General features: G+C 42.3%; 1 protein-coding gene across 10 annotated transcripts in view; it reads right to left on the bottom strand.

The window, feature by feature from the left end:
• spata6 (spermatogenesis associated 6) overlaps positions 1–14,181 on the bottom strand; it is a 150,018-nt gene that overhangs the window by 54,129 nt on the left and 81,708 nt on the right. For all 10 annotated transcript variants that reach the window (XR_010975507.1, XM_068037157.1, XM_068037161.1 and 7 more), the window contains 3 exons: positions 9,532–9,640; positions 5,028–5,074; positions 1,558–1,736 (listed from right to left, as the gene is read on the bottom strand). Coding sequence is in view for 9 of the 10 variants with exons in the window: in XM_068037157.1 (XP_067893258.1) it covers positions 1,558–1,736; positions 5,028–5,074; positions 9,532–9,640 (335 nt within the window). In the remaining variant the exon portion in view is untranslated. The remainder of the gene's footprint in view (positions 1–1,557; positions 1,737–5,027; positions 5,075–9,531; positions 9,641–14,181) is intronic.

The raw sequence follows: 14,181 nt of genomic DNA, 5'->3' as shown, positions 1-14,181 counted from the left end.
TCAGCACCATTTATGACTCCTCAGATCCTGAAGCAGCCCGTGCCCGCATGCAGCAAGACCTGGACAACATTCAGGCTTAGGCTGATAAGTAGCAAGTAACATTCATGCCACACAAGCGCGAGACAATAACCATCTCCAACAAGAATCTAACCATCTCCCCTTGAGGTTCAATGGCATTACCATTGCTGAATACCCCATCATCAACACACTGGGGGGGTTACCATTGACCAGAAACTTAACTGGCCAGCCATATAAATATTGTGGCTACAAGAGCAGGTCAGAGACTGGAAATTCTGTGACAAGTAACTCACCTCCTGACTCTCCAAAGCTTGTCCACCATCTCCAAGGTGCAAATTAGGAGTGTGATGGAATATTCTCCACTTGCCTGGATGAGTGAAGCTCCAACAACACTCAAGAATCTCGACATCATCCAGGACAAAGCAGCCGCCTGATCAGCACCCCATCCACCAACTTAAACATTCACTCCTCCACCACTGGTGCACAAAACTAGCTGCGCCCCTAGCCTAGCTGTTCCAGTACAGCTACAACACTGGCAGCAGTGTGCACCATCAACAAGGTGCACTGCAGCAACTCACCAGGGCTCCTTCGACAGCAGCTTCCAAACCCGCGACCTCTACCACCTAGAAGGACAAGGGCAGCAGACACATAGGAACACCACCACCTGCAAGTTCCCTCCAAGCCAAGCAGCATCCTGACTTGGAAGTTTATCGCCATTCTTTTACTGTCGCTGGGTCAATTTCCTGGAACTCCCTCCCGAACAGCACCATGTGTGTACCTACACCAGATGGACTGCAGCGGCTGAAGAAGGCAGCTCACCACCACCTTCTAAAAGGCAATTAGGGTTGGGCAATAAATGCTGACCTTGCCGGTAACGCTTGCATCCCAGGCACGAATAAAAAAAAACACCTCTACTAACTCAGCAGCAGCCAGTAAAAATCAAATCAGCAACTACTGAAAGTATTTGATGATCCTTTTCAATAGCGCTGCTGAGGGGGTTCTTCCTGCTGGTGAATGCTGTGCAAATTTAAGAGAGGTCATTAACTGGAGCGTTGAGTTTGAAAATGGCACCGCTGGCGCCAAATCAGTGTTATACATTGAATGCCATTTTGATACTGAAACAACACCTGTAGCGCTGAAAATACAGGTGCTGTGCAAAAGGTGAAAAGGCATTCCTTTACTTTGAATGAAAACATCAGGAAATGTTTCAAAGTATTACTAAAGGTCAGGTGGATGTTACTAGTTCAACCTACACATTCAAAATGGCAAGATTGCTGAAGTAGCTTGGATTAATGACCATCTATTGTTACTAAATCAGGTTCTTTACATTAACGGTCTCAGTAAATGCCCCCACTCATTGCCGATGATTAGACCAGAATTTTCCTCTCACTACTATGTAGAGATTTTATTCAACAACCGTAAAAAAAGTTAATTTACACACACATACAATACATAAACAGACACATACCCACGCATACAATCAAAAATCATGGTCTTAAAATGTATGTGGATTTGAAAAGAAAAAGAATGAATAAATACCTTTCTCGAAGAGATAACCGCTTTAACACAGGGCTTTGTTTCTGGAAAGATGAGGGTGTTGAATAGTCCGCTCGAGTCATGGCAGGAGAGAACTGTCTGCCAGCTGGTCCTGACAGAATACGCTCATCAGTGTCTTCAAAAGAATCTAGCAGATCTTTCTCATGAGGTTTCTTGATGGCCTAGAAGATAACAAAGCAGCTGCAATTATTACTAGAAATATACAAAGGAAGCTTTGTTCTTGTCAAATAACAATCCTTAGAAATATCTAACTGTATCTTGATCTAAAGGACGCTCCAAAATTAAGTTCTGTCCATGTTTTTAACTGGCAGAAACTACAGTAAAACAACAGCTTTATTTTGCTTAATTAACAAATTATTTGATTTTTGTCAATAAGTTATCAAATGTAGCTTTTGTCTTTCTAATTCTGAACCTGTTTTAGCAGACAACAATGGCTAAATAGTGGCAAGGTGAAATTTGCTTCAGTAATTTCAATCAACATATTCACCGCCCTACCATTAGCAGTGTCATGGGAGATGTATTGGTATATAAATAAATGTCTTGTGCCTAATCCATTTTTTTTCAATACAATTCAAACATTATGCATGCACATATATGCAAATTTCAGTGCCACACTTTCACCTGATTACCTTAAATTACATATTTATGAACAAATTACAGCTACTAATAGGAACGTGCAAATCCAATGCAAGAAAAGCAGATAGAAAAACTGCCAACAAAGAACTACTAAGGAAATATGAAACAACAAATCAAGCATTGCCAGTAAGAAAAGTCTACCAATTAAAAAAAAATGCAAACAGATCAGTGCAAACACTTTTTGACAATCTTTTTGGCCAGTGTCTTGCTTTGTCCACTGCAACCGAGAAAATGCTGCAAGAAATAAAGTTTTAACATAATAAATACATTAAAATTTATAAGAACTTAATTAATTGGAGTTCATGGGCTTTTCCAGATCCATCGTCAGACAAAACCTCTCTGTAACATAGCAGATGACAGCTCCCACATGTACTTGAACCTAAAACTAACAAAATGTTGTTTATGTTTGACAGTAGGAATGGCCATTCAGATTGCTAGGACTAGCTGTATCTAAGCCCCATCACCTACACTCCTGTACATCATGGAAAGCCTAATGAAAACAAAGACATTTCCAGTCAATCTGTTTTTAATAGCAGTGACAGTAAACAAGATGTGTTTTTTTAGGTGTAAAAAATGAAAACTAAGTAAAACATGAACATTTCCATTTTTCCTGAGTTAATTCTGTTTAAAAATATAATGCAGGTTATTCTATTGAAGGGCTTGTGTATTTAGCAAATGCAGCAAGTTGCATGTGTGATAAACCAAAATCAGCAAAAACAAAATATAAACAGAAGAACAGTACAATAAATTGTGTCTGGAGGCGGCTCTGAATAAAAGTTCTAAATATAGACATGTTTATTGAAGCAAAACATTTTATTAATCTTTATCAACGATAAAGGAAAGGCAAATTACTTTAATCTATTTTTATAGTTGCATTTATATCTTGACCTTCAATAGAAAAACTAACACATGGGGGCAGATAAACCGCAAAAGCTGCTTCTCATATCACATGCAGAGATTTATTGATTTATGTAATATTGATGTGTAAGGACAACAAATATGAAGAACCAAACACTTCACTGGTGATTCATTATAAACTTATTTTCAAATCATTTTACTGGAGACATCATTTCTATACCCAATGTCGCCTGATGCCACCCCTGCCCAGTCCCCACCATTTCAAGTGTTACTGCAGGAGTTGCTAGTTTCCCAAAAAAGTTTATGTTGACATTATTTCATTATGGAAGATAATTTTAAAAGGGGAGCGAATCTCCAATGATGAAATCAATCCTTTCATTCATCGACCAATTTTCATCTTCAGGCATAATTTTAATTAAGTGCTAATTTAATTTGCACTGCTTTCAGGCTCAACTGACTCTGAAGTGCAAATAGCACTGAATGCTCTGTTTTAAGCTCATTTCCATAATTATTCACAAAATTAGATGGGTCTAGGAATGACAGTGGTAGAAGAAAACTGTGTGAGTTATGTTTAATGGAATGGGCCCAACTAATGGGGAGTTACATTAGGTGGGGCATAAAAAATCAGGAACCTTAAGAAGGCATATGGAATCCAAGTGGCCTCTTTCTGTGCCTCAAACTTTCTATGATTCTATCGAGTCTGAGAGAGCATGTCAGTCTATCAGCAGCCTTTGCCAGGGATCAAAGACATCAAAATAAGAAGTGGCAGACAAAGATAATGGAAAAGGAAGCCCTTGGTGCAGACATAAATCTGCAGACTAGTGATAGCACAACCCACACCTGCCCTCCTCTTTGATGCTGAAGTTGTGGCAAAGAGGGCTGCCCTCTGTACAAGTCCACAGTGCCATCCCACAGGTCAGAGTTACAGCATATTGCCATCAAATCTCAGGCTACAGCTTACTGTTACTGCCCCTGGAGCTGTACTGCATGACACCAAGTCCCGTTCACCTATCACCTCTGCACTCACTGACATATATCTGCTCCCGGTCAAGAAAAGTTTTGATTTTTAGATTTTCATCCTGGTTTTCAAATTCCTCCCTAGCCTCGGCCCTCACTATCTCTGTAATCTCCTCCAAGATATCTGTGCTCATCTAATTCTGCCCTCTTAAGCATTCCCGATTTAAATCGCTCCACCAGTGGTGGCCATGCCGTCAGCTGCCTAGGCCCTAAGCTCTGGAATTCTCTCCCTCTACCTCTCTACCTCACTTTCCTCCTTTAAGATACATCTTAGAAGCTACCTCTTTGACCAATCCTTTGGTCATCTGACCTAATATCTCCTTATGTGGCACGGTGTCATATTTTGTTTTATCTTGCTCCAGTGCCTTTGAACGTTTATTACGTTAAAGGCATTATATAAATATAAATTGTTGTTGACTGCTGCAGGTGTCGTTGCAGCAGTTGGCATAGCTTGACATTTGCCTTTCTGCTGATCCAGGTGTAATATTACTATATAATTCCCAGGTAAGTTTATCAGGTCCTGCTGATATGTTTGGTAACTTCTTGCTTGTACAATTATGCTGCAGTCACATGCACCTGCAGTATATAAGTCAAGTGGCACAGGATTCTAACAAAAACTGAGTGTGTTGATGTCCGTTCAATGACTGATCCTTACGACAGTATTATCTTGATGACAGCCAGGTCAACAGGGCAGTCCTTACACAGTAGTCAACCATGTATAGTGGTGCACTTCATTCTGTTTTTGGCAGGAAAAGGGCAAATCAGGAGATGTACAGAATATTCAAGCTCTCGAAATTAGGAGAAAGGGGAAGAGTGTAATGAAAGGACAACTTTTTCTATTTTGGTTTGCTTGCCTTTAAAATCAATATAATGTAATAACTACTACCGATTAAGTTCACAATTTTCAAGAGAAACTTGATATAACATTTAAAGCAAAATACATTTAATGAAGTCCTGCTGGGTCTGTAGCTGCCACGAAGTGACGGATCTGAAAAGAATAAAACACACAAGACACAATGACTGATCGAATACAAAGCCTAGCAACACAGATCATCCCATTATCTGTTAATTAAGTTATGTCTGGCAAAAGGTTTATCCTTTATGTTAAAAGTACCAGTAAAATTGTAAACTGCAAAAGAAACAAAAATGATGCAATAGCACTTGAAGGCTGATCCCTTGTCAGTGGCAGCCAGAAAATTCAGTGTCTATCGCTCCCAACTGATTTGTGGGAGGCCCAATTTTCCTCTTGGTAAATTAGCGTAAAAATTAAAAGTAAGCCAATTTGATAAAATACATTACCTTTAATTTATATATTGTATAATTTATCATATAATTAGTGTTTAATTAATCAGATCTGGGGGATAAAGTTAAAATTAAAGAGGGATAGTAACATTAAAGGGTTCCATATTTTTTCACAAAATTAAAACGTGAGACATATAGATAAGAGGTTAACGTAAATGCTTTACTTAACTATCTATAAAATAAAGTGTGTTAGCATAAGGGAAGGAGTTGATTGATGAGCAGCTGGTGAATGCTTATTTAAGTCTTAAGTTTATTTCTCTTAATTTTGTCAACTGTCTAATAATAAAAAGATATAGCAGGGCAGCTCAGTCTCTTTGGAATGCACATCCTGTTCCAAGTGGGAAATCCAGGACACTTCTCGGATCCTGGACAACCACAGGTGTAGGAACTGTCGTCAGCTGGAGCAGCCTGAGCTCCAGGGTTTGGAGCTTGAGTGGCAGCTAACGTCACTGCAGTGTAATCCCAAGTCCTAGTGAAAAATGAGGTAGTTGAGATTCTGAATAGGCTAAATATTAATAAAGAGGAGGTATTAGAAGGCTGGCCGTTCCTAAAGTTGACAAGTCACCAGGACTGGATGGGATGCATCTGAGGATGCTGAGAGAAGTAAAGGTGGAAATTGAGGAGGCGCTGGCCATAATCTTCCAAACCTCCCTAGATACGGGGATGGAGCCATAGGACTGGAGAATTGCAAATATTACAACCTTGTTCAAAAGAGGTTGTAAGAATAAACCCAGCAACTATAGGCCAGTCAGTTTAATCTTGTTGGTGTGAAAGTGATAATCTGAGACAAAATTATGTCACTTGGACAAGTGTGGATTAATTAAGGAAAGCCAGTACATATTTGTTAAAGGCAAATTGTGTTTAACTAGCATGACTGAATTTTTTGATGAGCTAACAGAGAGGGTTGATGAGGGTAATGTGGTTGATATGGTGTGCATGGACTTCCAAACGTTTGATAAAGTGTCACATAATAGATTTGCCAGAAAAGTTGAGCCCATGGAATAAAAGAGACAGTGGCAACATAGATATGAAGTTGTCTGAGTGACAGGAAACAGAGTTGTGGTGAATGATTGTTTTTCGAACTGGAGGAAGGTATACAACTGGAGGAAGGTTTCCCCAGGGGTCAATACTAGGACCACTGTTTTTCTTGATATATTAATGTCCTAGACTTGGATGTAAAGGGCACAATTTCAAAATCTGCGGATGACACAAAACTTGGAAGTATTGTGAACTGTGAGGAGGAGAATGATAGATTTCCGGAGGACATAGACAGGCTGCTGGAATGGGGACACACATGGCAGATGAAATTTAATGCAGAGAATTGTGAAGTGATATATTTTGGTAGGAAAAACGAGGAGGCAACAAGAAATAAAGGGTGCAATTCTAAAGATGCTGCAGAAACAGAGAGACCTGGGGGGATATGTGCACAAATTGTTGAAGGTGGTAGGGCAGGGTGAAAAAGTGGTTATAATGACATACAGGGCCCTGGGATTTATAACAACAACAACTTATATTTATACAGCACCTTTAGCGTAATAAAACGTCCAAAGGTGCTTCACAGGAGCATTATAAAAGGAAGTATGACACCGAGCTACTGCAAACCATCATCCTAAGCCCCTCTCCGCGTCCCCTTCACCCTCACCTACAACAATAATTATAAAGAGCTCATGGACTTCTTTGTCACTAAGATCGAGACCATCCGATCAGCTGCCTCTGTCACGTCCCTCCCTTCCACTGGCCCACCTGGCCAAAATTCCTAAAATGCTCTAGTCTGCTCTAGCCCTGAACTCGCATCTTTCTCTAATTTCTCTCCTATCTCCCCTCATGCCCTCTCTGAGCTCATCTTGTACATGAGTCCCACCTCCTGTTGTCTCTATCGTATTCCCACTAAACTGCTGATCACCCAATTTTCCCTTCTGGTCCCCATGTTGGCTGATATTGTGAACAGTTCTCTCTTCAGGCATTGTCCCTCTCTCCTTTAAATCTGCCGTCATCACTGCTCTCCTCAAAAAAAATTGACTCCACCATCATTGTAAACTACTGTCCCATCTCCAACCTCCCTTTCCTCTCCAAAGTCCTAGAACATGTTGCCACCTTCCAAATATGTTCCCATCTTTCCCAGAATTCCATATTTGAATCCCTCCAAACAGGTTTCCGCGCTGCCACGGTACTGTAACAGCTCTCATCAAAATCACTAATGACATCCTGTGTGACTGTGACAAAAGTAAACTTTCCCTCCTTGTCCTTCTCGACCTGTCTGCAGCCTTTGACGCAGTTGATCACACTATCCTCCTCCTCCTCCAACTGTTGTCTAGCTGGGTATATTGATATACAAATAGAGGCATCGAGTACAAAAGCAAGGAAGTTGTGATGAACCTTTATAAAACACTGGTTCAACTCAACTGGAGTACTGTGTCCAATTCTAGGCACCGCACTTTAGGAAGGATGTGAAGGCTTTAGAGTGGGTGCAGAAAAGATTTATGAGAGTGGTTCCATGGATGAGGGACTTCAGTTATGTGGATGGACTGGAGAAGCTGGGGTTGTTCTCCTTAAAGAGAAGGTTGAGAGAAGATTTGACAGAAGTGTTCAAAAGCATGAGGTGTGTAGACAGTGTAGATAGCAATAAATTGTTCCCATTGGCGGAAAGGTCAAGAACACTGATTTAAAGTGATTGGTAAAATAACCAGAGGCAACATGAAGAGTCATTAGGATCTGGAACACACTACCTGAGGGTTGGTGGAGGCAGATACACCTATGTCTTTGTAAAGGGAATTGGATAAGTACCTGAAGAGAACTAATTTGCACAGCTATGGGGAAAGTGCAGGGGAGTAGGACTGGCAGAATTGCCTCCTTCTGGAATGTAGCCTTTCTATGATTCGATGGGTGACTTGAGTATCAAAAATTAGGCCATCAAAGCCACATGCAGGGTCGGAATACAATCTCTGACGAGGCACAGTAACTGACAGATGAGACTGTTGAGATTACAGCTCTCTTTCGAGGGAACCTTATAGAAGCATTCTCTTCATTGCAGGAACTAACGGTACAACTGGTAGCTTACTGGAATACGCAAGCTAAGAAGCAGCCAGGGACCAAGTGGTGCCTCCACCTCTACAGAAACACAGGTTGCAAATATGGAGGCGTTAGGGGACAGAAAGGACTGTGGGACGCATACTGCTTCCAGACCATGGCCCATTATACTATCTCAGGGCTTTCAGGATTTGATAACCACCCCTCTAAACAGTGGGGTTACAGATCCAGATTCCAGTAGAATGGCAACAGTTGTAGTCCACCCGATTGATACCGCTGTCTTTAAGGCAGCCGTGTTTGATAGGCCTCTGGCCTTCCCCATCAGAGCACCACATCAGAGGAATGTGGGAGGCAAGCTTCAGAGATGTCGCCAGTCGTGATTATATGCCAGGAATAAGCTGAAATGAGACTAGGGTCATGAACACTTTGTAGAGCATAAGAAGCTAACTAACTATTGCCTTCCTGGCACTCAGGTACAAAAAAAGACACGTGTGGGGCACCCAACTGAAGCTCGATGTTAAGGAACAGTAGGATGCTTGTGTCCACTTTAGCAATCACTGCAGTGAAACAGGGCCTGAATTTGCTACAAACCTCTACCATAGTAATGACATATTAACAACGTGCACCATTGTTAATATGTAAAAGTTCCAGGAAAAAATAACTTTTTTTACGCAGCGGGTGGTAAGGAAAGACAATAAATTACTTCAAAAAGAAACTGGATGGCCACTTGAAGGAAACAGACTTGTAGGGCTATGAGGATTGAGCAGGGGAGTGGGACTGATTGAATAGCTCTGTGGAGAGCTGGAATGGACTTGATGGGCCAAATGACCTCCTTCTGTGACGTAAATGATTCTATGACTCTAAATAGTAAAGAAAGCATCTGAAGAGAAAGAGGAAAGGGCAGGGGATGGAAATAGCTGAGTTGCTCTTGCAGAGAGCCAGCATGGACACAACGGGCTGGATAGCCTCCTTCTGTGCTATAAGCATGCTATGATTCTATGTGCAAGAATACTTAAACATAAACAAATGATAAACTAACATATTTTCAAAATAACTCGCACAAAGTAAAAGATAATTAAAACTGCTATACAGAAAGTGCCAGACATTTGGCCCTACCATTATAAATTGGAGAACCCAGAGGCCAGCTCTTTTGAGAACTGGGTTTAGAAGAAAGGGAAGATGAGGCAATGTATAAATCATTAGTTGGCAACAACTTATGATCAACCTGAAAAATTAAAAAAACTTAGATAAAAATAAAATAACTGCATTTATTCATATACATTTTGTTAAAAGAAAACTGCAGATATCATATCTAATCTCACCATCTTATCATGCCCTCAGGACATCTCAAACTGATATATAACCAATGAAGTATATTTGAAATGCAGTCATAGTTTTTATGTAGGATAACACACCACAGGAACCCACAAACTACTAATGAATTAATTGATCAGTATTGGCTGAAGGAGATTAGTCAGGACACCATGAAAATGTCTTCAAATAGCACCATGAGATCTTTTAAATCAAACTAAACAGGCAGATGTGTCCTCAGTTTCACATCTCATCTGAAACATAACAGACATGAAATTATCTCCACAGCACTGCTGGAGGTGGCCCTATGGAGGCCTAGTGCTGTTTTGCTGGAATGCATAGTGCCTCATGCCTCTCCAAAAGTTGGCAGAAGCCTGTGAAGCAGCGCTATCCTGACATCACACTACCCAACTGGTTGATGCAGTGCCAGCATACCCAATTTGGACCCATATTGGTCCTGGCAATGAATGTGTAAATGCATACATCACTCTGCAAACATCAGGAAGCACTCTGAATTATTTTTGGAGGTGCTGTGGTGAGTTTCTGGATTTGTCAGAGAGTGTTTCTGCATTCAGACTGGGAGGGCGGTAGATCTAATGAACTGTCCAAACAAAGGTTGCATAAGGTATGGGGGCTGCAGTGGCAGTGCGTTTGGATCTGCAGCATGACAGGGGAAATGGAGCAGAGGCTGCAGAGAGGGCAACATGCTCTCTGCAACTTGGAGCTGTAATCCTTCATGCTCCTTGACAGTGACAGGAGGCTGTCTGGCAAACCAGCCAATGCACCCAGCATCTGGGTGTGCATGCCCATCAGCACTCTTCTGTATGCCACCCCATCAAAGTCCTCATCTATGTTCTCTGCAGCAAAACCTTGTACACGATCTCACCCTCTAGGGAGCTGGCAAAACCTTTTACCCCAGGCCTGTCTGCAGTCCACTTGTACCCGCATGACTCACCGCATGCTGATCCCAGCTCTATTCTAGCTTTCAAAGTGAGCTGGTGACTACAAATGCTTTAGGAACATAGGAACATAGCAGCAGGAGTAGGCCATTCACCCCATCGAGCCTGCTCCACCTTCAATACGATCATGGCTAATCATCCACTTCAATGCCTTTTTCCCCACATTATCCCCATATCCCTCTATGTCATTTGTATTTACAAATTTGTCAATCTCTGCTTTAAACATACTCAATGACTGAGCTTCCACAGCCCTCTGGGGTAGAGAATTCCAAAGGTTCACAACCTTCTGAGTAAAGGAATTTCTCCTCATCTCTGTCCTAAGTGGCTTCTGCCTTATTTTGAAATTATGTCCCCTGGTTCTAGACTCCCCAACTAAGGGATACATCTTACTTGCCTCTACCCTGTCTATCCCTTTAAGTATTTTGTAGGTTTCAATGAGATCACCTCTCATTCTTCGAAACTCTAAAGAATACAAGCGCAGTTTCCACAATCTCTCTGGTGCCAGGTCAAATGATGGGGCCTCTTCATTAGTGCTATGCAGTTGTTCTTTCTTTCCCTCCTTGGGCAACTGTGCTGGGCAAATGGCACCTTTTGGGTGTCTGAAAGCAGGAAATCAGAAGGGGCAGGTTGGATTGAGGGAAGGGTGAAACAAGAGATTCATGGTCACACCATCTGCAGCATGCACATCATACCAGATAGCAAGATGAGCGTAAGCATGGAGTTGAGAAAGGGCAGAAGGAGGAACATAGCGTCATTCTTAATATTCTCAGCAATGCCAGATGACATGAGCTCTCTTGCTGCCAGTCCCATGATGCTGAGTCATCTCTTCCGCAGGGCTCAAGAGATGTAGGTGTCCTTCTCCCCTTGGTTCTGCTCTGCACCCTTTTATTGTGTCATCTTGTCCTGCAACAGAGGTCGCAATGCCCATTGACTGTGTAGCACTGTATTTGGGTGATGTGCCTGCCATTGCTGAATAGCTGGAGGTATGTGGAGTTAGCGAGAGGTAGGTGTGAGGTTGGCAGCATTGGAAGGTATGTGAGGGTAAGGTGGTGTATCTGGATGTTAGACACGAGTCCTGAATGCCAGGGAGTACTGATGGGTGAGAGATGGGGGTGTGGTGTATTGAGCAGCGAGAAAGGTTGGTGATGTGGTGGGTAGGAGATGTCATGTGAAGATGCATTCGCTGACCTGACCACCCATTTGAGGTCATTTGACATCTTGTGGCACAGCTGCTAGGTCTTTGGGTCCAGGTGCTGGAATTGACCTGCCTGGTCACATGCTCCCACTCCCTTCTGAGGGTGTTCCTTGAAGGCCACCTGGACCACGCAGAACTCCACCATCTTTCCTCCTGCGCAGCTCCACCACTAATGCCTCCAACCTCACATCCGTCACCCTGGAATCCTCTCTCTGCCCTGTTCAATTTTCCATCATTTAAATTCCACCAATATTATTCTGTGTAGCTTCCCTTTAAGAAGGACAACGTGCCTTTAAGAAGAGCGGGCTGGCTGCACCACATGGTATCTGCACAACGCTGCTCGGCCCCATGCTGAGCACAGAGGCAATCTGCAGCACGAAGAAGAAAAAGCAGTGGGAAACGCATTCAGCCACATGCTACAATTATGCAGCCGAGGTGGCTACACCAAATTTGCATGCCGCCCACCTTGATCAGAACTGGCAGGTCATGAATCGCGATCCCTACGCCCAAAAAGCAGGGCACAAGAATTTCGAGCCCAACATTTCCTACACTGCAGCACTCCCTCAGTAATTCACTGAACTATCACCCTAGATTGTGTATTCAGTCCTGAAGTGTGGATTGAATCTACAACCTTCTGACTCAGAGAGTGCTACCAGCTGTAATGGTTCAGGAGGAAGACAATACATTTAAAACTTTTACTATTGTGTGCTTGAGTCACATTCAGTCTAAAAGTTAAACGGGAGCATGTAAAATGACGTACACTGGTCCCGTTATCCATTCTGCACAACTGCAGATGCACAGTACACCTAAAAATAAGTTTCAAACAAAACTATTTAAATTGAAATAGGCATGAGATGTTAGAAAAATATACAAAAGGGCACAATAATCAAACTGTCATGACAAATTGCAAAGCCTACAACTTAAAAAAGTGAATAAAAATCTTTCCTTAAGCATAAGAGACATCTTTCTGAAAAGAAAATGCTGTTTTTTTTCTTAAGACTTAAGTAGCTCATTATCAGTTCATATCGATTATAAAAAATAGTCAATGTTATCAGGAAGGAGGCAGGAAAAGTTTGAAAAATGGATAATGGAAAACTACAGTTTTGGGCAGAAGCACATATCCCTCACATTCATCAAACTTTGCAAAGCTTATGCTAGTGGTCTATGTACGAGGAGTTGCATCTGCACTGTGAAGTACAGAGACCATTTTTTAAAAGTTTGGTTGCATTTACTCAAATGCTATGAGTAATTCATACTGCATAAATGTATTGTCATATCTCCAGACTGGTCAAGAGGGCGTGGGAAAATGGCGCACTGACACGGAACACAAACGTCCGAGTGTTTCAAACCTGTGTCCTCAATACCTTGCTCTACGGCAGCGAGGCCTGGACAACGTATGTCAGCCAAGAGCGACGTCTCAACTCATTCCATCTTCGCTGCCTCCTGAGAATCCTTGGCATCAGGTGGCAGGACCGTCTCTCCAACACAGAAGTCCTCAAGGCGGCCAACATACCCAGCATATACACCCTACCAAGCCAGCGGCGCTTGAGATGGCTTGGCCACATGAGCCGCATGGAAGATGGCAGGATCCCCAAGGACGCATTGTACAGCAAGCTCGTCACTGGTATCAGACCCTCCGGCCGTCTATGCCTCCGCTTTAAAGACGTCTGCAAACATGACATGAAGTCCTGTGACATTGACCACAAGTCGTGGGAGTCAGTTGCCAGTGATTGCCAGAACTGGCGGACAGCCATAAAGGCGGGGCTAAAGAGTGGCAAGTCAAAGAGACTTAGCAGTTGGCAGGAAAAAAGACAGAAGTGCAAGGAGAGAGCCAACGGTGTAACAGCCCCGACAACCAATTTTATCTGCAGTGCCTGTGGAAGAGCCTGTCACTCTAGAATTGGCCTTTATAGCCACTCCAGGTGCTGCTCCACAAACCACTGACCACCTCTAGGCGCTTACCCATTGTCTCTCGAGACAAGGAGGCCAAAGAAGAAGAAAACGACGACGACCCTGGCAGGTATTTTCTCTGCATCCAGGGAGATACATATGTAAAGAAAAAAGAAAACCTTCTGCAGAATTTAGGGTGTCTAAAATTTCCAGAGTGCAAATTGATGTTTTAAAAAGCCACCTACTTCACCCTAACATAAAGAATGGCAGAACACCATAGTTAAATTTCCATCGGTCTCAATTGCTCCTTACAATTCTTTACCAAAGAAATCAATGTGTAATTTACAGACTGAAGTAAATGAAATTCATTATAAATGATCAAAAACAAAAAATGCTACACTCAGGAAGCCA

Source organism: Heterodontus francisci, chromosome 8 (genome assembly GCF_036365525.1).
Source record: "Heterodontus francisci isolate sHetFra1 chromosome 8, sHetFra1.hap1, whole genome shotgun sequence".
NCBI lineage: Eukaryota > Metazoa > Chordata > Chondrichthyes > Heterodontiformes > Heterodontidae > Heterodontus > Heterodontus francisci.
This window is presented reverse-complemented; position numbering and strand designations above follow the sequence as displayed.